This window comes from Gracilinanus agilis, chromosome 2 (genome assembly GCF_016433145.1).
Source record: "Gracilinanus agilis isolate LMUSP501 chromosome 2, AgileGrace, whole genome shotgun sequence".
NCBI classification, from domain to species: Eukaryota; Metazoa; Chordata; class Mammalia; order Didelphimorphia; family Didelphidae; genus Gracilinanus; species Gracilinanus agilis.
The window spans coordinates 594130181-594156663 of NC_058131.1; the positions used below are offsets into that span (position 1 = coordinate 594130181).

The window sequence follows — 26483 nt, forward strand, 5'->3', positions numbered from 1 at the left end:
GGGGGGAGAGAGGGTAAGGGGGAGGGGCATAGCACTCCATCTCTAAAAGGTTTGCCATTACTGGTATAGGAGATATTTTTTTTTACCAATGCAGGTTGAATCTGATTTGTCAATTTAGTCTTAGAGAATTGTTGTGGGGACCTGAATGAAAATGACTTGCCCAGGATAGCAGTCATTATATCTGAAAGGCAAGTCTTAAATCCAGGCTAGCTTTCTCTGCCCAATACCATAAAGTTCCCTTTTTTTTAAAAAATTAAAAATTTAAAAACAATTACCTTCTGTCTTAGATCAATCCTAAAACAGAAAAGCAACAAGGGGTGGACAATTGGGATTAAGTGACTTGTCCAGGGTCATAAACTAGGAAGTGTGTGAGGTCAGATTTGAACCCAAGTCCTCCTGGTTTTAGGCCTGGTGCAATTAAGTTGGAGTCCTGTAGGAAAAGCAGGGGCCTTACAGTGAGAAAATTCAAGGTTACAGTTCTGGCTCTGCCCCTGGTTGTTCGAATGACTCTAGCCAAACTATTTCACAGCTCTGAACCTCATCTGTAAAATGGAGATACCAGCATTCTCTTTACAACTGCACAGAGTTGTTAGGAGGAAATTGTTTAGTAAATAGAATTGCTAAGTAAACAACCTGCTATCCCAACCCTTTATTTATGCTTATTTACAGGGGTGGGATTTTGATCTATTCGGTACCTCCAATTAAGGAGGCAAAAGAATGAGGGGAATGAAGAAATGCCAAATGATTGACCTCATCCCATTGCTTGGGAGATGGTTCAGCTTTTTTTTTAGTCCCAAGAAGTAGCAAAATCGTCATTCTTGCTTTTTATGTGTGGCTGTCTCTTACAATGGCTGGGCTGTCTCCCCACTAGACTTGCAAATCTCTGAGCACACATCTAAATCAGCCCTGGATACACACAAATCTTTGGGCACCTGCTAGGCATGGACTTTAAAGATCAAAGGATGGCATTGCCTTTGAGGAGTACACTGGGAGCTGGAGCCCTTTCCCCCCTAAGTACCCACACAAACACACACACACACACACACACACACACACACACACACACACACACCTCATGCACAGATACGATCCTCTAAGAATATATTTGAAGTGCAGCATTTTTAACCGCCATCTCCTGTTCCCTCAGTTCCCTGTGTCTTGCTGTCTCTCCTGTACATCCTCATTGTACGAGCACTTTATAATGCTAATAACCAAAGATATTAAAAAGAAATTATATGTGAATATGTGAAGTAGAATTATAGTGTAAACACATACTGCAGACTCTATTTCAAAATTAGTTAGTGACATTTTCCCACTAGGCTCTAGGTTTCCTCTTTCTAGGGTTCTTATCACTAGGCTTCACTGCCTTTTGTTTGTATACATGGAGATAAAGAATGGTGAGACCATGGATCATCTGGTAAAGGAACTAATCCTTTTTTTTTTTTTAAATCCTTACTTTCTGACTTAGTGACAATTCTAAGACAGAAGGGCAAAGGATAGACAATTAGGGGTTAAGTGACTTACATAGTTAGGAAGTCTGAGGCCAGATTTGAAATCAGGACATCCTGACTCCAGGCTTGGCACTGTATCCACCCTGAAAAGGGGCTAGTCTTGACCAGCGTTTGCAATTTGGGGATAAGCCTTATTGAGCATCATATAAAATTCATACTTGTGAAATATTAAAATGAAATTATGTGTGCATCGAGTGGAACAATGGTGTCTATACATGCACCACAGTCTTTGTGTGCCATAGGAACTCTTGCCAGATGGTACTTTGTCATGTCTGACCATATTGGGTCAGGTGTTGGGTAGTACAAAGAATGCTGGACAATGGTCAGAAAACATGGGTTTGAGTCCTGCCAATTTCTAGTCATGTGACCATGGACAAGTCATTTCTCCTTTCTGAGGCCCGTGTTTCCTCAGCTGAAAAACAAGGCTGATTATAACACCTGCACTTTGCAAATCTAGATGTGCTATCCAAAAATAATGACAATATTATTCATAGGATCTTAGCTCTTGAGTAAAAAAGGACCTTAGGAACTATCTAGTCTTATTTTATACATTTATAAATATAAATTATATATTTAAATATATAAAATATATAAATGTATTTTATATTTATATAGCTAAGAGAAATGAGAGGTAGAGAAGGCTGGTAACTTGTCCCATATTACACTAGTAATAAATGGTGGGGTGGCTCTAAGATTCATACTCAGGTGACTCTGACTCCCAAACCAGCTTCCTTTCTATTACATCATCCTTGGCTCACCTGCTATTTCAGGGCTAAAGTTTCCCCCCATTTTAATGTAGCTCAATCAATCAATCAATAAGCATATTTAAGAGCCTACTGTGCTAGGCACTGAATATATATATAAGAAAAAAATATATAAAAAAGATGAAATAGTCCCTCCTCTCAATTGGGAGAGATCTGTATGCAAAGAAATATAAATATCCAAGCAAAATCAATGTCAGGGAATTTTGAAAGGGAGGAAATCATGATTTTGGGGGAGCAGGAAGATGCTGGGGACAAGGTGATACCTTGAGTTGAATTTTGAAGAGAACAAGAAATTCTAAAAAGTGAAGGGTGAGAAGGGTGTGCATTTCAAGAATGAGGGACAAGAGGGGAGATGAGAGAAAGAAAAAGAAGGCCAGTTTGACTGGACTCGGAAAGGATTATTATAAAGAAAGACTGGCAGAGCAGGCTAGGATCCAGTTGTTTTCAGAGGCTTTAAATGGCGAGGAGTTTCTATTTGCTCCTAGAGGTAATAGGAGGTCCGGTGGAGTTTATAGAGCAGGGGATTGACATAAATTTTAGGAAAATCACTCTGGCAGCTATGTGGAATTGACATAACTCGATTTATTAGATATCTTAAATCCCCCCTTTTATTCTCCTTGCTTTCTGCCATTTTCTTCCAGGAGCTCTGCAAGATATATCAAATTGTGATCAAGAGAACATTGATTTTAATCGCCATAAAATGCAAGCTCTTTGAGTGCAGGGACTTTGTTTTGAGTTTTGTTTATGCCTCTCTAGTAAGCAAGCACAGTTCTTTGTATGGAGTAGGCTCTTAATAAATGTTTGCAAGCAGCCAGGTGACATAGTAGATAAAATACTGAATCTGGAGTCAGGAAGACTTGAATTCAAATCTAACATTAGGCTAGTTGTGTTTCTCTGGGCAAGAGCTTGCTTCTCTGTTCTCCTAAATGGAAATGACAATAGCACCTACCTCCTAGGGTTATTATGAGTATTAAATGAGATAATATTTGTAAAGTGCTTAGCACTGAGATGGGCAAGAATGGGAAGTTTATAAATGCTTGGATTTTTAAAAATTGCTTTGGAAATTATGTAGGCTATTCTATGATCTAGACTTAGTATCCCCTCAAACTCATCAAGCCCTTGAAAAACAATTTCTTTTCTTTCTGTGTTCCAAAGTTGAAATCTCAAAATGGTAGTATAAGACAGGAAGGATGCCCCTCTATGCCCAGGAAATCTGAGATGGCCCCATGAAAATTTTCCATGGGTGGTGACTTGTGTGGAATGAAACATTCAGGACTTCCATGACCTTGCTCTGCCTGGGGAAGAGCAGAGACACCTGTCTCTATGAGTGTCTCTAAGGCACCAGGACGAGGGTTCTATTTTGAGTGAGATGACTATTTTAGAATGCCCACGCTAGTGAAATATGGGAAGAAGAATTGAGAGGAAAGGATGTGGGATCCCTGCCTACTGCCTTCCCTGGCTTCCTTTAAGTACCGGTGAAAATCCCGTTTTCTACAGAAAGTTTTCTCAACCTCTCTTAATTATAGTGCCTAGAATTCTGGCCAGCGGAGAAGCATATTGGATAGAGGGCTGGGGCTGGAGTCAGAAAGATCTGAGTTTGAACGTGGCCTCAAACATTTAAGAATGGTGTGACTCTAAGCAAGTCACTTAAATGCTGCCTCATTTTACTTAGTTGTGAAAAGTGAAACAGTATTTACCTCAAAGGATTGTTGTGAGGATCAGATTAGATATTTGTAAATCCTGAGAGTAAAATGCTTATTCCCTTGTCTTCCTTCTCTTAATTATTTCTTATCTTGTATATAGCTTCTTTGTATATATTTGTTGACTAGTTGTCTCCCCATTAGATTGTGAACTCCTTGAGAGTGAAGATCTATCTTTTGCCTCTGCTTATATCCTCAGTATATTGAATAGTGCCTGACAAATAGAAGGTACTCAATAAATGTGATGGCTGATGGAGTTCAAATCCTTATTCTCAATTTTGCCCAAATAAGTAAACTGAGGGGTATCATGGGATATGGAAAGAACACTGAAATTTGGAACTACAGGACTTGAGTTCAAATCCCAGCTCTACTATTTACTGTGTGATGTTAGCCTAGTCACTTGTATTCTCTAGCTTTGGTTTCTTCATCTGTAAAACGAAGGTGGCAAACTAGTTGACCTTCAAATCTCATTCTAGTTCTAAATCTAGAACTAAACCCTGGCCAGCAGAGAACAAGGCAACCTGAAAGTCAAGAAGAACCAGGTCCAAGACCTTCATTTGAACAGATTCAGGCTATGTAACCATGTGTAAGTCATTTAACATCTTAAATATAACTCGCTATGACTCTTAGTTCTAGCTAAGTTGTCACAAGCAGACCTAGCCTAGGAATTCACAAATTATCTCATGATCCTTCCATCTATTTGTCTTTTTAAAAAAGATCCTTACTTTCTGCCTTAATATCAATTCTAAGAGAGAGGAACTGTAAGGGCTAGGCAATCAGGGTTAAGTGACTTAGTCAGGGTCACACAGCTAGGACATATCTGAAACCAGATTTGAACCCAGGTTCTCCTGACTCCATGCCTGGTGCCCTATCCATTGTGCTTCCTAGTGGACCCTTTCTATTTGTCTTGTATGTTCATAGATGTTGGCTCCCATTGGAATGGCACTTTCTTGAGGACAGGGACACCAGGATTTAGCTGTCCTTAATCTCCTCAGTACTCAGTACAGTGCCTGGAACAAAAAAGGACTTACGAAGTATCTGTTGATAGATTGACTGGCTGGATCAAAAGTTACCCTGTATGGCTTCTTTTCTGCCAACAACTGTCATTCTATTTGTAAGATGGACTTCAAATATGAACTCTCCCTCTGGGGGTTACCTTATAACAAAGCTGTGAGTGTCTATCTCGCGCCCACAGCCACTGTTCAGCAGAATCCCGGAGTTGCCCACAATGGCACAGGTCCTGAAGTGCTTGTTCTTTAGGGGAGAAGTTCTAGGCAGGAGTTCATACAGGTTCTGTGACACATTCATGGTGCTGGCTCGGTCAAAGATGTAGTGAATGATGTCCCCAGGCTTCAGGGTCCCCTTGAGCACTGATATGTCTTTTTCAGCATCTAGGAACTTTAAGATTTGCTTCCTGGAAAAACAAAGCCAAACATGAGAGTGATAGAAAAGGGTCTCCTTCCTTCTCCCATCTCCCCAGTGCAGCCTTCTCTTGCCAACTGTTTTCAGTGTTACGTTTTTGCTTCTTCCCCTGCCCCTCTCCTCATTGTCTCCCTTCCCAGTCTTTTGTCTGTTTATCAGCCACTTTTCAGCAAACGAGGTAGACAGCTGCATGCCAACCCTCCCACGGAGGTGATCTTGCCTGATGGGTTTGGGGCAGGGGTTGGCAACCTGTGGCAGGTGTGCTGATGATGACCCAAGGACCAATTTTCTTTGGCAGGTGGGCTGACTGCCACAGCTGGACCCTTATTCTGACACCTATGGCAGATGTAACAACTGCCACTTGCTGTGAGAGCTGGTGACTCACGTTTCCCTCTCCAGTCTGGAGAGGAAGCTGCCATGCCAATGTGCCCCTCTAGCACACCAGAATTGATTAGGCTAGAACCTTGGCATATCACTCTGCTTTTTTTTTCTTTTTAACCCTTATTTTCTGTCTAAGAATCGATGCTATGTATTGTTTCCAAGGCAGAAGAGGGGAAAGGCTAGGCACTTGGGTGAAGTGATGATCAAGGTCACAAAACTAGGAAGCATTTGAGACCACATTTGAACCTACTCTCAATCCACTGAGAAACCTCACTGCCCCACACCACTCTGAAAAGACAACAGACCCCTGGATTTATCCTAGACTGGGGTATCTTTGACAAGGGATGACACTGGGGAGGGTCCTGATTATAGGACTAGGAAGCCAGAGTTCAATTCTTCTTTGCCTTCTAATTAGCATGTATTTTTTTATTTCATCCCAGTCCCTTCAAGGGTAAGTTGGAGGGAAACATTGACTTGACAGCTTCCTTTCCAGGTTGGGGAGGAAATAGCATGCTGCTAACTCTTGTATCTACTTCAGATGGCAACTGGTCAACTCGCACAATGGCCTGTGGAGACATCCTGCTCTTTTTGAAAATTTCAAGGACTTACCATCAAAGGAAACTCCTCAGTCAACTTTCAGAGGTTGCTTAATGCTTTTTTCTATTCTACAATATTTCAGTGGCATTTACAAATAAATACATTTTGGTTTATGGTCAAGAAGGGCTAAGTGTCATTTTCATTGCTTAGAGTAGTTCCCCTGTTTTCTTTCAAGTCCTCTATAAAAATCAAGGAGTTAGGCTAGATGACCTCGAAGGTCTCTTTCAGATCTGAAGTCTATAAGGTTCAACAAATGATCTAATGACTATTAACTAGGTTTGAGGTTGTCTTCCATTCCATTCAAAAACCATTTTTAGGTACCTCCTATGTGATAGGAATTAGGGATAGAAAGACAGAATGAAAAATGTTTGCTGCCCTCGAGGAGATTCTATTTACTAGGGAGATATAACCCGTATAAGAAATTTTGAGGATGGAAAAACACTAATAATTAGGAGGATGGGGAACAGCTTCATGTAGGAGGTGGCACCCAAGTTGAACCTTGAAGGAAGTTTAGGATTCTAAAAAGCATGGGTGAGGAGGGAATCCTTTCTAGGCATAAGGGACATGCTATGCAAAGGTCTGGGGATAGGAGACTGCATACTGAGTTTGGAAACAGAAAGTAGGCCAATCTGGTTAGAAAATAATACGATTCACCTTTGGGAAAAAGCAGAATCTTCTACCTGGTTGGTTTCTCTTAGGAGGGTGATGTCCTATTTTTAAGGCTTAACTTTAAATGATCCAGCAAGGATACCTTCACAATGTAATAGAATATGAGCAGAAATGAATTTTTTCTATTAGAGATGGCTGCATGAAACGATGCAAGTTCTTATAGAGACAGCTGGGTGTACAGTGGATAGAGCCTGGAGTTGGGAAGTTTTGTTGTCGTTCAGTCATTTTCAGTCATGTTCAACTCTTTGTGACCCCATTTGGCAAAGATACTGGAGTGGTTTGCCATTTCCTTCTTCCTCTCATTTTGTAGATGAGGAAATGGAGGCAAACAGGGTCCAATAACTTGCCCAGGGTCATCCAGCTAGTAAGTGTCCGAGACTAGAATTGAACTCGAAAAAATGAATCTTCCTGAATCCAGATCCAGCACTCCTTCGACTGTGTCACCTAGCTGCCTAGGTCAGGAAGATCTGAGTTCAAATCTAGCCTCAGACTCTGACTAGCTGTATATAACTGTATATAATTAAAACCCTGCTTCAGTTTCCTCATATGTAAAACTGGAATAATAATAGCACCCCTCTCTCAGGGTTGTTATGAGGATCAAATGAAATAATAAATTTTAAAGTGCTTAGCATAGTGCCTGGCACATAATAGATGGGGGGTATATAAATGCTAGTTAGTGTTAATTTAAGAGAAGCTGAATACCTATGAAACAAGCATCATTTGCAAAAAGCAAGAGATTTCATTGTTACAGAGTTTATTTCATTGTAAGATCTCTAAGCGTCTTGTAGATATGAAGGACTGATCAATATCATCAGTCAGATTTTTAATTTTATTTAAACTTTTTTATTTCAATTTTTACTTTAACTTTTAATCTTACAAGAATCTATGAACTTATTCATGGGATCCTTCCTTCACTGATAAGGATTGTATTCCCTTTACACTGGAGTAGATGAGCCCATGAATAGCTTTGGCTGAGAAAATTCATCACCTGGTGGCCGACCTTCTGGGGATAAGCCTTTCCAAACCCAGTTGGCTTGACCCTTAGATGACAGATGTACATTCTGTCACTAGGCCCAAGCCTGACGCCTTGCCAGCTTGGTAGGATCTGCCAGAATTCATGTACTGCTGCCATTGTCCTTGAGAAACCAGGATTTCTCACCTCAGTGCTCCAAGGAGATATCAGAGTTAGGACTGCAGAAGGACCACAACAATTGTTCTGGAGTCAGAAGACTTGGGTTGAAATCTTGCTTGTGTAAATTATCAGTTTGGTGACTTTGGGCAAGTCACTTAACCTCTATGACACAGTTTTCTCATCTATAAAATTAGAGAGTTATGCTAAATGGCCTAGAAGGTTTTCTTGTTCTAAATCTATGAGTCTATCATCTTTGTTGTACGGTTGGGGAAAATGATGCCCAAGAGGGACAAAGCCTTCAGGAGACCCTGGATTCTTGCAGGCCAGGCCAATGGAAACCCTGAAATTTAGTAGGGCAGGGGAAACCTGGAGGGGATGCTACCCCTCTCCTCTTCTATCAATTTTATTTCTTAATTAATGAAGTAGAGCTTTCTCTAACACACAGAGAAATCTTGCACTTAATAATTTGCACTCTTGATGGAAAATGGAAGCATTGTTGTTATTTACTGGTGCTTACCGAGGATTATGTAACTCAACTAACTCACTAATTTGTTTGGGAAATGGGGAAGAACCTTGTAATTACCAACCCCAAAGTATTTAAAGGCAAAGAGAACCCTTAGAAAGCCCAAGAATACTTTCATGAGTGAATTAATTTCTAATTAATTACTAGAAATTACTATCAATTATTAAACATTATTTCAAATGACTTGCAGAATCTTTTCTTATGAATAATTTCAATGACTAATTGCCTGGATTTGAAAGGATTTGTCCCTCCCCTTGGGTGAAGGCAAATTGTTCATACTGAGGGACCTCTGGGCTCACAGTCAAGAGCTCTAAGATGAGAAGGGCCAAGCTCCTTGACAACTAATTCATCCCTGTCCCTTAGGGTATGACCCCTTTCTCAGGCTCATGCACCCCGATCTCAGGACCATAAGCTGGAGCACCTCAGTGTGTGCCTTCAGTGAAGCAATCACATTTCTTTGGCAGTTGATAAAGAGGAATAAACTAGAGGGAGGGAACCCAGACGAGGCTGAGCCGGCAGGAGGAGGTACAATTTCATTCACAGTTGGTCTTAATGACAACACAGTGCCTCTTATTAAAGGGATCAGTAATATGGGCCTGCAGCTGTCAGGAAGCCATAGCTGGGGAGAGCAGAACCAGGGACCTTACAGGAAGAAATGTTCAAAGGGAAGGTGGGTGGTAGAGAGAGAAATCTACTTCAGATGATTTTTTGGCTGCTCATTTTTCCTTCTGCTCCCATTCTACCTAATCTCTGGAGACCGTGTATTTCTTTTTTCTTTTTTCTTTTTTTTTAAACCCTTACCTTCCATCTTAGAATCAATACTATGGATTGGTTCCACAGCAAAAGAGTGGTCAGGGATAAGGCAATGGGGGTTAAGTGACTTTCCAGGGTCACGCAGTTAGGAGAGATCATGTATTTCTAGAATTCACTCTTGTTTTCCCTTCCAAGATCTCTTTATCCTAGAAACTTGAAATCCAAGGCATGGATGGTAGGATTTGCTATTATTTCCCTCGAATCTTCCTACAATCTCATTTTCTATTTCAGCTTTAGTTCAATGGCCATACCCCAGGGTTCTTGCCAAACAAAACTCTGATTTGGGTAAAGTTTTTCATAGTGCCCACTATTTGTAACCTTCTTCTATTTTTAATAGTGCCATTTCAATTAAATAAATTATTAAGTACCTATTACATGCAAGGCACTGTGCTAGGTATTAGGAATATGAAGATACTATACTGACCCCAGCTCTCCAAGCGCTTATGAGTGAACAGTGTCTGATCTCATGCCCTCAGACTCTTCTCCTTGCAAAACTGTGGTTAGATTCTTTATTCAGAGGAAATAGTAAACGACTGCTAAAGATATAAAGCCTCTCTCTAAAGGGAATCTTTATCATAACAGTGGTCAAAGTCTGAAAGGATAATAAGAGCTAACATTTATATAACACTTTCCTTTTATGTATATATATATATATTTATGTATACATTTTATCTTTACAACAACCTTAAAAGTTAGGGTGCTTATCTTCATTTTTGTAGAAGAGGAAATTGTTAAGTTACTTACCCAGGGTTATACAAATAGTATCTTGAGATCACATTTGAACTCTGGTCATCCTGCCTCCAAGCACTCTCTCTGCTGCACTAGCTAGTTACCTCCAGTACGAAAGGGTGGAATTTCAGGCAATGGCCAGGAGGATTTGGGGAGAGCCTGTGATTCTCAGGGAGAACTTGGGGGCAGGTCCAGGGATCCTGTCTCAGAGGCAATGCCTCCTTCATCTATGGGGAAAGATGGAGATCTATATCTACACATCTATCTAGAGCAGTGGTTCCCAAACTTTTTTGGCCTACTGCCCCCTTTCCAGAAAAAAATATTACTTAGCCCCCTGGAAATTAATTTTTTAAAATTATAATAGCAATTAATAGAAAAATAGCCATCACCACCTCCCTAGATCGCTGCAGCACCCACCAGGGGGTGGTGATGCCCACTTTGGGAATCACTGAAGTAATCCAAGGATGGGGCTGGATGAGATGATGATGAGACTTTCCCTAGCTAGCACACTTTCTGTAGCTGTGATATATGCCTCAGCCCCAAATCTGGCGAATCTCTAGGGTTTCTTAAAAACTATGAGTTTTGTACAACAGACATTTAGCACAAATGCAGTGTGGATATGCTCAAGAAAGGAGCCGGCTAGCCAAATGGACCTGGCTGAGCAGAGCAGCAACAGTCCCTGGATTGGCTCCTTTGGGGGGTGGTCATTCCTGTCTGATGTTCTCAACCAGAGTACAACATCCCAAGTGAAGTGGATACCCTTTCTGTTTCCTCCTCCCCCCATGACTCATTTCTTAGGCACCTTGAACCCTTTCCCATAGCCCATTTTTTTTTTTGCCTCTTTTGCCTCCCAGTTCTCCAATGGTGCCCTCCACCTGCTGGGTGGCTAGGCTATTCTGAGATTTATATTTCTGACTGATCGCTTACAGATGAAGCTCGCCTCAGCAGGAGGTAAACATTTTATTTCTATCTTGACTTCTTTCAATGATAAAGAGAGGCAATTTGCCAGCTTGCGCTGAAGAGGACCAGATCTGTCTCTTGTCCTATAGGTAATTACCAATACCTGATCTTCAAAGACAGGGTCTGGTTGTGCCTCCATGTGGATGGGGCTGGCTTAATGTTGTGCTTTGCGGTTTCATTACTTCTGTCAACAACAGCTGGAGATGAAGAGCCATTTATTACGACTTCAGCTCTGGGGAGGAAAAAAACACACACACCCACGAACCAGAAAAAGAGAGACAGGATCTGTTAGCATGCCGATGACATCTCTAATAGTTTTGTTTTTGCTCTGGCATGAATGTAAACTTCAGAAAAGCAAAATTGCAGTGATTACCTAGAGGGATGGAGGAAGCCTTTGGGTCTTTCAGGATGTGCACATTCTCTCTCTCCTGCCCCCACTCCCTCCTGCTTTCCTTCAGGTACAAACCAAGCACATTCCTGGCTGGTAAAGGTGCTCTCCCCATTGGTGGGCAATGCCTTGGCCACAGAGGGGTCTCCCTCACCTGCTGTTCCCTTACCCTCAGAGAAACTTAGTCGTTCTTAGTGGAATGGGGTTCCTCTGTGGTTTAAATTCTAGGCAGAAAAATATACCAGCTGGATATTTTAGTTCTTTTTTCTTATTTTTTTTTTCAACCCTCACCTTTCAACTTAGAATCAATATTGTGAATTGGTTTCAACATAGAAGAGTGGAAAGGGCTAGCCAATGGGGGTTACATGACTTGCCCAGGGTCACACAGCAATACTTTAATTCTTAATGAAACAGTGTCATAGATTTAGAGCCAGAAGAGAGCTTAAAGGCAATTTAGTCCAACCTTTTCATTTTTACAGAGGATAAAGTTGAGGAAAAGAGGTGGCATGATATATCCAAGACCTTATAGATAATAAAATGGCTGAATCTCACATTTGAACCCAATTTTTCTCACTCCAAATCTAACACTCTTTCCACCAAACCATGCAGACTCGCTTTAAGATGGGATGGTATAAAAAAATACAAATGACAATCAAAATGTACACTATTGCTTTGGAATATAGCCAAAGGTAATGGATTTCAGGCCTCGGGGCATCAGTAGGTCAATTATTTCCACAGGAGGATACACAGCTATATGTACATTAAATACTTCTTTTTTCTCCCCTTCTTCCTCAAATGCCAGGTATTACTGTACTCTCTTAACTTCATAGGCTTGTGATCTATGCCAGTGGGTTTCTGAGAAACTAGGTTATAGTTATATTTATATAAAGGATATAATATCCAGCCTAGATACTGCAGGATGCACGTAGAGAGCATCTGGGTCACATGAGGAGAGAGAACTGTTCCTTTGTCTGGGGTGAGAAGGACAGATAGAATTTTAAGCAGATTTGAGAAGCCAAATTCCTGGCCTTTTAAGAGTCCAAATCAAAGAGCTCTCTGCTCTGAGGCTTCAAGCCAAGTTCAAAAATGTGAAATTCTTTTTTTCAGAAGGTTTAAATCCTGCTCTATTCCTTGGCTTTCTGCAGATGGGCTAAGTAGAAATCCACTTTTGTGTTTTTATTGGTATAAACTATTACCTCTTCCCTCCTCTGTGGCCCCTGCTTCTTGTCTTCACTTGATATTCATGTACTCATCCAAAGGTGATATGGAGAGTGGTGCTTAGAATTTGGGCCTCCTCTTTTGGAAACTTCCTGGGAGTACTACAGGAGCACCCTGCACGCACCATTGATAGGATCACCCATGATATCTAGGTAGGGACCCCATTACTTGGCAGTAGACCCAGGGCATCAGCAGTATCATGAGACCAAAGGTCTAATGCCCACATTTCACTGTTACATCAAATGGCATAAAAGATGGCAGCATTTCAATATTTTATCATGATAAGGAAGCCTCCAGAGAGAATGGATGACTTTATAATCAAGTATCAGGATACATGTGAAGAGCTCTGCTGCCTTTATGTCTTAGGAAACTCTAATACATACACAGAGGATTTTGGGGGTAGCTTGACTTGAAAGGATACCCAATAGCCCGCTCTATCCAAGGCAAACAGGAATGGACATTTTTTTTTGTTGTTGTTATGGCTGGTTTAATGGATAGATACATTTGGTGGTGCTACTTAGAAACTGGTGCTGTGGCAAGTAAGAGGTCTTAAGGCACAGTTATGTAGAACCTTACCCAAGGGATCTGCAGACAGTTTCTAGGGGATTTATGAACCTGAATGGGGAAAGTTATATCTTTATTTTCCTAAAATTGCATTCCTTTGTAATCCTATGCATTTTATTTTTATGTATTAAAAATATTATTCTGAGAAGGGATTTGTTGGCTTTACTAGACTGCCAAAGGGTTCCATGATACAAAAATAGCAAAGAACTTTAATGAAGGGGATCTTCTTTAGAATGTAGGCATGTCTGGGACTGTATCTGTGCATGAGGACACATATTAGAACCCAGATCTGTGGCTCCAAATTTGGTTGCTATGGTATCATGGCACAATGACCTTGCTGTGAGAGAGAAGTAATAAGAATCTTTAAAAAGCCAGCCTGTGGCAACCTTTGCTAGAATGGCTATTAAAATTCCACCTATGTTTGGTCTGTTTGTAACTGTCATCCACTGGAATTCTATGCAACAACTAAGATCCTCCTGGCAAGAGGCATTCTTCCCCACTTTTGGAAAAAAAAATTCTGGAGAGAGGAGTTTTGGCCCTGAGATACTTCGCTTGGTACTTAATTTATTCCCACCCCACCCCAACTTTCTTAAATATGAAGTAAATCTATTCATTGGCAAAGAAAAGCTCAGTTGTCAATATTAATGAAATTGTGTGCCTGTGAGATTTATGGCAGGCTTTTTTGGGGGTGGAGGGACACTGTGGTATGTGGCTAGAGGGCCAGTCTTGGCTTCAGGAAATCCTGGATTCGGGTCCTGCCTCTTACACATACAGGCTATGTGACCTTGCAAAGACACTTAAATATCTTAAGTTCTCAGGCAATTCTCTAAGAACAGAAGTCACAGGTGAATTGCAGATGTATATCAATAGAAGGAGTTTGCCCTTGCATGGTTCCTCACATCCATGGAATTATAGCTCTGGACCAAAATTTAGGCTTAAGGAACAGTATTCCTTCCCAAGAAGTTTCACTTTCCCACAGAGCAACTCATCATTTGTACAAAACTCAGATTGTTGTGCCACCTTCATTCAATCAACCAATGATCACTTATTAAGTACTGCTGTGGGATATGCACCATGTTAGGTACTGGGGATACAAAAGTGAAAATAATAAGAGAGATAACCTTTCTCTCAGAGCTTCTAGTTGTTAATGATTTCAGGAATATTACATAAAAAGTTTGTTATAGAGATGGAGTATGTAAATACATTTGGGAAATAGCCTTGTGGAACAAATGAATAGAATTGTAAGATATATACAATGGTAAGTGTCTAAGATCACACAATTAGTGGCAGAGGTAGGATTAGAATTCAGGTTTCTTGCCTCTCCAGTGTTCATTTCATTATTCCTACCTCATTCTGTCCAAAAAAAAAAAAAAAAACTTGCCAAATTGGCATAGTTGGGGAACTCCCCTCAAAACCCCTCCCAAGCCTCTGACAATAATGACAAAGAGCTTCCCTCCTGAAATAGTGATACCAATTGTGAGTATAAATTGTGAGGCATCCTTCTTGTCAAACTACCCTGACTTCCTATGTTTTTTAGGTTTAGAAACTTGGTATGTCAGAATCATTAGGAAGGTAGCATGAGGGTCATTTTGTAATGGTTACCTGGATAATCTCAGTTCTGTGAATCCAACTTTTCAAATTTCTGAGCTATCACAATGATCTTAGACACAAAACGTTTCGGAGGGCTCTTTATCTCTCTGTATTTTCTTCGGTGAAGGTCATTATAACAAATAAGTGACCTTGGAATTTACCGAATGGCCCCCAAAAGTCAGAAAAAATGGGCATCTTTTCTCAAGAGGTTGTAAAATGAGGTTTTGTCGTGCTTTCAAAGGTTGTCTTGACTCCAGCATAATGTGGCACATGACATGGGAACTGGGTGCTATGGGCTTTGAGATATTCTGAGAGCACCCTCATTCTTAACAGGTAGTAAACTTGTGAGATATATAAGAAGGGTGGCCAGTGAATTTGACTTAGAGCAAGCACCAGACAATTTGTTCTAGTATAGTCTCAAGGTCAGTTGACCAAATTTGTGGATCAAAGAGGATGACTTCAGGGTTTAAAAAAATAGAAGATATCAGTAAATATTGGGTGGCTCTAAGAGATACTGCAGGAGAAATTAATTTGCCAGAAGTCTCCCACATTTCTCAGGATTAGTTCACATGCAGCTATTAACATGGTCAAATGTTCCATTCTGGCTAAGTGAGAAAAAGCCCTATTGGAATATTGAATACATATTAAATGATCAATGCTCCTTCAGACTAATTGCTTTCTGTATACCTAAACATTTTAAACAGTTTCAGCTAAGATCTTGAACTCTTTGTTTGAACTCCCAACCAGAGTGGCTGTGTTCTTCTCCAATAAATAGCTGAATTTTGGTGAAAAGTTTATATTGTAATCTTATAGGATTCAAGTTTCATAGTAACTATGCAAATTCAAGTTTTGATCCATGATATACAAAGCTGTCTAATATGATTCTGATTTTTATCTCCTTAATGTAACTGCTGCCTTCCCATATTTCCCATCTTTGGAATACGGAAGACCTTGGGTCATTTGTAAGTGATCTTGCATTGACAGTTCTCCCCACCCCAAAAAAGTGATTAGGGAAATGGAAAGCAGAAAGGAAACAAAACAGATCTGTTCACTAAGTAAGAAGGGCACCAGCCAGCAAAGAAGAGAAGCAGATTAATAGCTGCCTTACAGCAAAAACAAATGAACACAAAATCTAATTTACAAACCTATTAGATTTGCTATGTAAGCTGTTCACAGCTGATCTGATTGTACCTCTGCCTCCAGAATTCCTGCAAGACAAAGGAAATGCATTATTTATAAACCCAGTTCCTCTTTGCAAAGCTTTGTTCAATAGTCAAGAGATCCCCCAGTCTGGAGAGCTGTTCACCGAGGAAGCAGCTCTCATTCTTGCCACTTGCCAAAAGGGTCCATCTTTGGGAGTCATTTTTCATGATGGTAAGTCAGAATGAGTTAAGAGTAAGATGTATCCTTTTTGTTCCTTCCGAAGAGTACCATTTCCAGGGAGCTTCACTTAGCCTTAGCCTTAAGGTTTGGAATAAGCACACCTGTGATTAGCCACACCTCATTAACACCACCTGACAACTCTGTTACTGTGTGCCCTCTCCGCACTTTGTACTTAATTTTCTTCTACATTAATTTAGACTTGTTTATATGTTGTTCCATTACTGTCCTTAAGCCATCTTTAAGTATCTATCTGCTCTCTACAAATTCCAGAGACCACATCTTCCTTTTCTTTGGTTTTCTTCACCACAGTGACTAATATCAAGGGAGATAATGGATCTGAAAGTACCTTAAAAGGCAGGAAATGTCCAATAGAAAGTCTTATTGTTATTTGTGGAAGCGTTAATATTCATGAGTGGTAATGGTGAAATAATAATTCATTACCTCTTGACCTGACTTCTCTTGATGAATTATTTCATACTTAGCTTACTTAGGTGGTCCTCTCACTGCAGATATAGTCTACAGCAACTAGTACTGGACTTCTGGGCAGCCTTTCCAACTTGGTAGATCCTTGTGTTCCACTGGCACCCCCTTGGAGTATTCATCATGCCACCATGAGACAGGAGAGCAAGACTTTTATGGAGGTAAGAATTATGTGACAGTGTTGGAGTCAGGGTGGGTTGTTTGTTTATTTTTGGTCAAGACTTAGGATTTCATTAGTGAGGGGAACTCAATGATGAAAATTCATTGACTATTAAAAACCAAAATTACCATCTCTCTTCTGTGATAAGTCTATAAGAAAATGGCTACAAAGAGAGAAATCAGCTTGTAGATGATGTTATAGACTTTGAGAGGCCTCAAGGATTACATGGAAAAAAAGAGTTGATTTTGAAGTTAGTGGATTTTTTATTAACACTGTGATTTTGGTCAATCAGCTTCACCTGTTTAGGCTTCAGTTTCCTCATTTGTAAAACAAGGGCTTTGAACTAGCTAAGTCATTGTTATGGTCTCTTCTAGCTCTAAATTTATGATTACCTCACTCATGCCTTGACTCTCTCTGGACTTCTTTTTGTCAGCTGCCTTGATACTCAGAAGAAACTTCTACTTTGAAGCATTTCTTTCTAGATTGATGTCTTTCTCCCAGAGAACATCAATTTAGGTAGGACCTTAGCCATATTCACCTAACAAGCCTAGAAACTTTCTCTGGATTCATTCTTCTCCTCCCCCTTTACCCCTATTGAATGGTCCTAACTGTAGATCTCTATTACATACAGCTTATTTTTCTTTATTACAAACATATAATTTCCAAAGCTGTCCTGCTTGTCTGTTAGTCTTTTTTTTTTAAACTATGTATTGGTTCCAAGGCAGAAGAGTGGTAAGGGTAGGCAATGGGGTTAAGTGACTTGCCCAGGGTCACATAGCTGGGAAGTGTCTGAGGCCAGATTTGAACCTATGACCTCCTGCCTCTAGGCCTGGTTCTCAATCCACTGTGCTACCCAGCTGCCCCACTATTATTCTTATTGGGTTTTTCCTGTGCATAAAAAATTGCTTCCATGACTCTCTTTTCTTCCTTCCTTTTTTCTTTCTATTATAGATTTGTTCTTGAAAAGTTGGCTACAAATCAGATTTTGCAAATGAAATGACTTTTTTCATTGATACTTTTACTACAATACCTCTGTGACATGTCTGAACAGAGGATTATAGGGTTAAGGCCAAAAGGATCCTTGGAATCCACCTAGTCTAATCCTCTTATTTTATAGATGAAGAAAGTAAGGTTCATAGGTGTTAAATGATTTGTCCAAGTTCACTCAACTAGAAAGTGTCAGTAGCAAAATCTTAATCTAGGTCTTCTAGACTTAAAGGACAGCACACTATGTCATTGCTTTTCTGATATAAGTATTCCTTCTAGTAATACAGATTGCCATTTGTTCATAGTTACTCAACCTGTGGGGCTCTCCATACTTTTCCATCAGTATTTCATTGAGTATCTACCCAAATCTGAGTTGGATTTTCCCATTGATTTACACAATTTTAGAAATTTTTAGCTTTCTTTCTGATTGATCTTTAATTGGCAGTGACACCTAACACAGAGAATCACTGAAGCTATGATAGCGAAAGATCTCAGAAGTTCAAGTAACATTTAAAGGGTGAATCCCTTTAATGGCAACCTAACAAATATAATTATTCAACTTCTACTTGAAATCCTCCAGTGATAGAAAAGCCAAGACATTTTCATAGTTAAAATCTTTTCTCTTTATTTAGCAAGAATCTGCCTCCCTATGACTTTACCTATTGGTTCTAATTTTGTTCTCTGGAGTCAAAGAAAATAAGAGCTATTCTTCATTCTCATAACTATCCTTCAGATATTTGATGGCAACTATCATATTTCTCTTGTTTTCCTCTTCTCCAGGTTAATATTCCTATTTTCTTTAACTAATTCTCCAATTGATATGTTTTTTTCAAAAAAATCTGATTTTTTATGACTCGCCTTTCTTGCTATAGATGTCCCTTTCATAGCTATATCCTCTTTTCTTTTTTCCTTTTTTCCCCTTTTCTCTTCTTTTCTTTACCTTACTTTTCTTTTCTTTTCTTTTTTAAAAAGCCCTTACCTTTTGTCTTAGTATCAATTTTAAGCCAGAAGAATGGCAAGGGCTAGGTAGTTTGGTTAAATGATTTGCCCAGGGTCACACAAAGGAGTGTCTGAGGACAGATTGAACCCAAATCCTTCCACCTCCAGGCCTGGTGCTCTATCCTTTGGTTGGCAACCTTTTTTGGCCACGAGAGCCATAAACTCTCTGTGGAAGGAGTGGAAGGAGGAGGATGGAGGCGGAAGGTGCTGGAATATGGGGTGGGGGCTGAAGGGCCCCCTGAGACGCATCCTGGGGCTCTGCCCATACTGGCTGCTCAGGAGGTGGAGCCAGATATGGCTCAAGAGCCATATGTTGCTGACCCCCTGCTCTATGCTATCTAACTGCCTCTACATCTCTTTTTCTTATTTGGCATCCCTTGGTTGTAATCTGCCAAGAATCTTCCATATTAGAAATTTCCATTAGCCATATAATCTTGCTCATTAATGCTCTCTCACCTATAGAAAAAGGTAGGAAGTCAATCAGACATAGCTAGCCCCTTTCCTCCCTTTAAAACATTTGCCCCTCTTCCAATGAATTGAGCTTTCCATTGTCTGGGAACACCTTGGAGCATCAAGCTGGAAAGACTGGTAAGGATCTGGCATAATCTGAGTGCTGAATGATCATCTTCTATAATCATCCATTTCCTTCCTTTTCTTGATATATATCGTCTCATCTAAGACCCAGATGCCTACACTGGTCAGAGATGGAGGCTGCCCCTCTAGAGATCTAGTCGCATGCCTACCTTTTTGGTAACTGTACCCCAAGGGATCCTTCCTCCACCCCACAAACTCCATTCCTCCAAATGTATAGCAAGAGAAGGACCTTCCCTTGCTTGAGGAAAAAGGTGTCCATAACAAAGACTTCTAGTACCTTTTGGTGAAACCCTGTGATGAACTTATGGGAGGATATGGACAGGAAGTACTCAGGATGGGTAGGTGGGCAGGGCTGGATTATGATCTGCTTGGCTGCAGGTAACTCCAAAATCAGTGAGATCACAAATCCATTTACCAACATGAATATTTAAAGAAATGAAAGGCTTGTAAAATTCAAACACAATTTTAAAATCTAAAATACACTTTATTTTAGTGAGGACTATAATAAATAGATATCCTTTCAAAACAAATGTCTTGGCAGCAAAGGAAAGCAGAAATGCAGGCAATTAGTTCGCTAACTATTTTTTTACTCCTCTCCTGCCCCTGCCATCTCTGGATATTAGTACACCAGCAGTCTTTAACCATAGTTAAATATGAATTGGAGGTTGACATCAACTATTGACATTTAACTTACAAATAACCACTTACAGGATATCTTAGGATAGTTTTTAGTGCTCACTATACTTTTAATAAAAGTGTTTCTTTTGAAAATACTCTGCAATTCTTTCAGGTTTTTTTCAACCACAATTTTTTTACTTTTTGGATTAGTTGCAACTAGTTTTTCATTTTAGGGGCAACTAGTTAGGTAGAGAAGTAGATAGAATGTGAGGCCTGTAATCAGGAAGACTCATTTTTGTGAGTTCAAATCTGGCCTCAGACATTTACTAGCTGTATGGCCTTAGGTAAATCACTTAACCCTGTTTGCCTCAATTTCCTCATCTGTAAAATGAACTGGAGAAGGACATGGCAAATCATTCCAGTATCTTTGCCAAGAAAACTCCAAATGGGCTTATGAAGAGTCTAACAGGACTGAAACAACTCAACAATGAAATTTTCATCCTAGGTCAGTTTCTGCCTACCATTCAATTAGTGCATGCTCAGATACTCTAAACTTATTTTTAATAATGTTTTAAGTAAAGTGTAAATGAGAGAGTAAATCTTCTGCAAAATTGTTTTACAATTATAGAGTATATTACATGTAATTGAAAGCCAAGCATAAAAAATTTGAGAGTTATTTGATGTTTGAGGTTCTCTGCACCACTATCTGCTTCATTAAGGTGGATAATCAAGAACTGAGTGTGTGTGTTTTTTAGAGTATAAGCCCAGTGGGCTAGTCTCTATGGAGCTTTTGATTAGCAAAGTCCCAGCTGAACAATGTAATTGGTTTGGTTTATTTCTGTTTCTTTAATAATAATTAAAAAATCAACTTCAGTTTCCACATATAAACTTTGGATTTGAGGTCCCTGGTAGCTCTCACACTTTTATTACAGTGATATACACAAAAATAAGTCTAGCATAAACTATGATGTGGTATGTAGAAGAGAGGGGCAAAACAAAGTTCTCTGAAATACAATGGTAAAAAGTTCATTATTGACCAGAGGGATCAAGGAAGCCTTCTTTGAGGAGGGAGCTTGGGAAGAATGCATAGGAATTCAACGGTGGGAGGTGGAGGAGAGGAGAGAGCACATACCAGGCATAGGAACCAAGTGAGGGTAGAAGCAAGTATGGGATTGGGTGCAGGGGATGGCAAGTAATCCAGTTTGCTGGGAGCACAGAGTACATGAAGGGAAACGATATCAGTACTTTTTTTTAAGTACTCAGAACTGCTTTTCATTTCCTTTCCTTTTTAATCTTGACCCTATAATTAGCCAATCCAATTCTACATTGTCCTTAGTTCTTCAATCCTTTGTTCTCTTGTCTTATTGAACTTCATCTTTTGCCAAACCTGGGGCTGAGAAGCTATGATTCTGGTGCCAGCTTCTGAAGATTATTAACATCAGATGAAAAAATCAGTAGGCAAAAGGAAACTAAAGAGTATCTAGAGGAGTTATCAGATCCAAGAGAAAGAGAAGCAGGAGGTAAGAAAGGGAGAAGAGTGAGGAGGCAGGACGGCTTGGTAGGAGGCTAGAGCCATTATCCAGGCAGTTGGGAAAGAGGGCCCATCCTAGGGCTGTGACAGATGGATTCCAGTGCTATTTTGTAGGTAGAGTTGACAAAATTTGGAATGGAGAGAACAAGAAGTGAGAGTCAGATATCTATGTTTCAGGCATCAGAGACTAGCTGAATAGTAGTGTTATTGACTGAAATAGTGAAATTAGAAGAAAAAACAGGTTTTGAAGGAGTTAATAAGCTCAGTGTGGAACCCACCAAATCTTTTAATGGTTTCTTGTAGACAAGTGAAAATAAAGTCCACACTCTATCCTGGCTGGGAGCCACAATCTAAATTTATCCTACCTTTCTAACCTAAAAAATACTGTCTATTATTTGCTCCATGATCCAGTCTGAACCAAATGGTGTCTTACATGTTCCCTTCCTCTGTATTTTCCTTCCTGTTCTCTATGCCAAGAAAGGTCTTCCCTTTATACCTGTTCAATTCAATTTAGTTTAGTTCAATTGTACAAACTTTTATTAAGTATCTATTGCTTGTAGACCACCAGGCTGGGCATTGAAGGAAGTGCAAAGTCCTTGCCCTCAAGGGTTTAAAAATCTAGTTGAAATCCCATACTTCCTTTGAAGTCCACATTAAATGCCAACTTTTCTATTACCTGAGACTCCCCTTCTAACAAAATCTTTCTCCTAATTTTCATGAAGTACTTTGTGCCACTCTCATGTATTTATATTGCAGCATAGCTATTGAGATATGCACCACAACCCCAGTTGTAACTGCAAGTTCTATGAGGGTAGGAACTATACCTTATATAATCTTTCCCATCTAAATCTCTTTCCCCCTTTTTAAATGAAGTAACAAACTGCATGTAAACTACATAGTTATTGGAAAATTTTCTGTAATTCACATTCCAATCATTGCCAAATCCTCATCCTTTTTACCCTAGTGATCTCTGGTCATCCCTCATAATCCCTCAAAGTAGACAAAAATCAATAAGTGAAAAAGTGATTTTCTATCTTTTAAAAGCATGTAAAGCTGCTCCATTTCAAGACAGTCCCCATCCCAGACATTGAAAACAAAAGTCAAAATTCATAGTTGGTGTCTAAAATAAATATGCATTTCTAGGGCTTAGGTCCAAGAGGTTTGGGAATTGTTTTGTAGTTTATGTTTAACAAGTGCTAACTGGTGAGAAATACAAGATTTTAGAGTATGAGGGACCTGTAGTGCCCCTCTCTATCAATTCTAGAAATAAAGGACTAGTTTCCCTTCTTTCAAGGTTAACGTTTACATTTGTGCTCATGGCTTCATCCTTCACTATATCCTACCAGGATTTTGCTAGATCTCTCTCTCTCTCTCTCTCTCTCTCTCTCTCTCTCTCTCTCTCTCTCATCATATAGGCATAGGTCATCCCTATGTTTAAAAACACCTTCAAGGGGGCAGCTGGGTAGCTCAGTGGATTGAGAGTCAGGCCTAGAGATGGGAGGTCCTAGGTTCAAATCCGGCCTCAGACACTTCCCAGCTGTGTGACCCTGGGCAAGTCACTTGACCCCCATTGCCCACCCTTACCACTCTTCCACCTAGGAGCTTAAGGGTTTAAAAAATAGAAGTTAAGGGTTTAAATACATAGAAGTTAAGGGTTTAAAAAAAATAAAAACACCTTCACTCGATCTTGCCATCCCCTCAAGCTTTCATCCTATATCTTCCCTTTCATCTACTCTCAAACTTTTAGAGTTGTTGACATTCATTGGTTACACTGCTGCTTGTAAAACTGCTCTATTTTTACCAGCCATTTTGGAGAAATTTATCTTGAATCTCAGCTTCCTTTTCTCCCATTCCCATTCTGTCCAACTCTATTCCACCCTTCTATCCCAGAGCCCACTCTAACCCTGCTCTCCCCTTCCATTGTGCCCCAAGGAATTCCCATTCCATAGTGAGCAAATTTTCTTTCATCCTTGGCATCCTTCCCTCATGTTTTTATCTATTTTTTTCACTGAGAACTGCTCCCCTCATTGTTCTACTTTCCCCCCCTTCATTACAGGGTGGCTGTGTGACCTTGGGCAAATCACTAAAACCATAAGTTGTAAAAAGAGTGCTGACTACCATTGGTAGGGGGAATTTCATTTTCCAAAATTTCCTTATAGCAGTGAAATCATAGATTCATTTCCTATCTCTATGCAAAAATCTGCCAGTGTCAATGCCTGGCTAAAAAAGCCTCTCCTAAACAAACAAAACCTTTCATTGAGTCTCCATTGTTTACTTTAAATATTCTCTTTCAAGACTCTTGGCAATCTAGCTCCAATCTATATTTTCTGTCTTCGTGTCTACTGTTATTCCCCATCATGTATCCTCTATATTTTAAAGTATCAGTTCCCACTGGCCATTCCCCAGTCTTGCCTTGCCCTCTCCTGCCTCCCTGAATTTGCTTAGGATATTCCTATAACTGGCACAAGTTCTTATCTTCACCTTTGCTGCCATTTTCTTCCTTAAGTGTCCAGGTTATTTGCCACCTCCTAAAAGATGCTATCATTGATCTTTCTAGCTTATAATTCTCACTTTCTTTTTCCATGTAGTTCCCAGAAACTTTGCTTCCTCCATTGTTCTTGTCACACTGTATAGCTCATCAAATCATACTTTTTGGTTTATGTTTGTTATATCTTCCCATTAGACCATAAGCTCCTTGAGGGCTGGACCTGAGTTTTTTTCATGATGTGTTTCTAACATCTAGGGAATGCCTTAGCCACTGGAAATGATGACTACATTCTTGTTAGATTGAATTGTTGGTAAACTGAAGGCCTATTTTAGGAGGCCATTCTCTTGCTTATGGAAGGGAGTCCAGTTTCTCAAGAAGGTGAAGAAGAATTCTCCTCCTCTGCCTATGTGGATGCATCTGAGAGAAGTAGAACCTGGGAATAAGGAGGACATTCACAGGTCAGTTTAATGACAAAGGGGAAGTGGCTTCTGTGGTGCTCTGAAGCCTCAACTTGAGTCAACTAACCCAGAGAGACCCCATTATTTTGGGTTAGACTCAGTCATTCTTTTCTCATTGTCAAATCCAAAAGACTTGGTGATGTGATGGGAGGTTTGGGAGGCAGTTTTTACAGCCTGATGCTGAACACAGCATTTCTGAACCAAATTTGCTGAACAGGCCTGTGTGCTCTGGGGATCACCCTGAGTTATAGCAAGTCCTGGAAGAATGCCATTAAAAGCTAACTTGCCCTATCTGATCTCTAGGGAGAGATAGCCTAGAGACTGAACATCTGAATGGGTGTTCCTTACTTCACTGAATGATCTTGTCTCACTTGGGCTCTCTCTAGCTCCTGGCAGAGCTCTAATTAGGAGTTTTTGAGCCTGGGGCAAATTCAATTTGGGCAGGTTGGGTTGGGGTAAAATAGAGAGTTCCAATATTGGCGGTTCAGAGGATAATCTGACTTTGGGTACAGTCTTGTTTAAAAAAAAAAAAGAGCAATGTCTCCCAAAGTCCTGACTGTCTCTTTTGAAGATTTTGGGGGAGTAGGGAGAGAAACAGGTCCTGGGAGATGAATGCTGAGATGATGGAACCCTGAGGTGGGTGGGCAAGGGGTGGCTGCAGTGCGGTTCCATCGAGGGCCATAAGGTGAGTTGGGGTGGGAAATGGTTTTCTTTCTCAACAATCTCCCCCTCTCCTCCCCTTTTAGTATTCTGAGGAAAAGTCAAGGTTGTCTTACGCTAGTTAGGCTCTGGCCCTTGGCAGATTTGTCCTTCACCTCTAGGGAAATCAATGTCCAGGTAGGAATTATCTGACATCTTTGGGGCTTCAAGGCAGCCTTAACACCATTTAGAAAAGGTACAAAAAATCCTACCTTCTAGCACCCTCTGTTCCCCAAGTTATCTCCTATCTATTTTGTGCACAAATTCTGCGTATACTTATATATATATTTTTTGTGACAAATATATATATATATGTATGTATGTATCGTCTCTACCTTTAGAAAGTAAACTCTTGGGGAGCAAGCATTCTTTTGATTTTGTTTTTTTACTCCCAGTGCCTGCCAAGAAGCAGGTACTTAAATGTTCATGGTTTGATCAGCTACCTCCAGATAAAGGGCAGACAGTGCTACAGATGTTGGAGATGAGGAACCTTCATCATTTTGCATCATAACAATACATCCTGGACATATATACCTTCCACAGACAGTATATGCAGATTCCACCAAACCTACATCTAGAAGTGTATTTTTTTCTTTAACGTTCATCTCCAAGATTTGAAAGATCTCCGTTAAACCTGGCTTTTTTCGGTCTCATTAATTTCTTAATAGGACCCAATACAGAAACAGAGCCCTCTTCTAGAGGGGTAGGAAGGGATTGTACCCTGTTAGGGCTAAGCCGCTGCTCTAATAGGTCTCTTCAGAACCACAGGAGAAGAAAAGGGAAAAGGCTGTCACGCCTAATAAAATCTGTTGCCTTCTTTTTATTATAAAAGTTCCTGGAGGGTACCAGAGTTGGGGAAGACTTTGAAGTAACTTTGCTACCAAATTCTTGATGTCTTCCTCTTCTAAGCCTAGGTTGAGCCTATAAAAAAAAATAACCCCCAAAGTGTGACCTCACGTCCGTGTGTGAATAGTTCCTTCATGGCCATTAGAGCCATTGATCAAAAGAGCATTTGTCAGTAAGGTTGAGCCACTGGGTGGTGCTTTTAAATCTGTTTGTGGGTTCATGTATGTATATGCCTATGTACATAAAAGTGTATATTAGCATAAATACAGATATCCATAA

At 40.1% G+C, this 26483-nt stretch overlaps 1 protein-coding gene across 2 annotated transcripts in view; it reads right to left on the minus strand.

The window, feature by feature from the left end:
* Nucleotides 1-26483, minus strand: part of ST8SIA2 (ST8 alpha-N-acetyl-neuraminide alpha-2,8-sialyltransferase 2) — a 96716-nt gene that overhangs the window by 26996 nt on the left and 43237 nt on the right. Inside the window, exons 2-4 of one of the 2 annotated variants that reach the window (XM_044665432.1) lie at nt 16107-16169; nt 11305-11433; nt 5132-5389 (exon numbers count right to left, since the gene is read on the minus strand). In XM_044665432.1, coding sequence (XP_044521367.1) covers nt 5132-5389; nt 11305-11433; nt 16107-16169 — 450 coding nt within the window. The remainder of the gene's footprint in view (nt 1-5131; nt 5390-11304; nt 11434-16106; nt 16170-26483) is intronic. The other variant, XM_044665433.1, reaches the window with a different exon arrangement.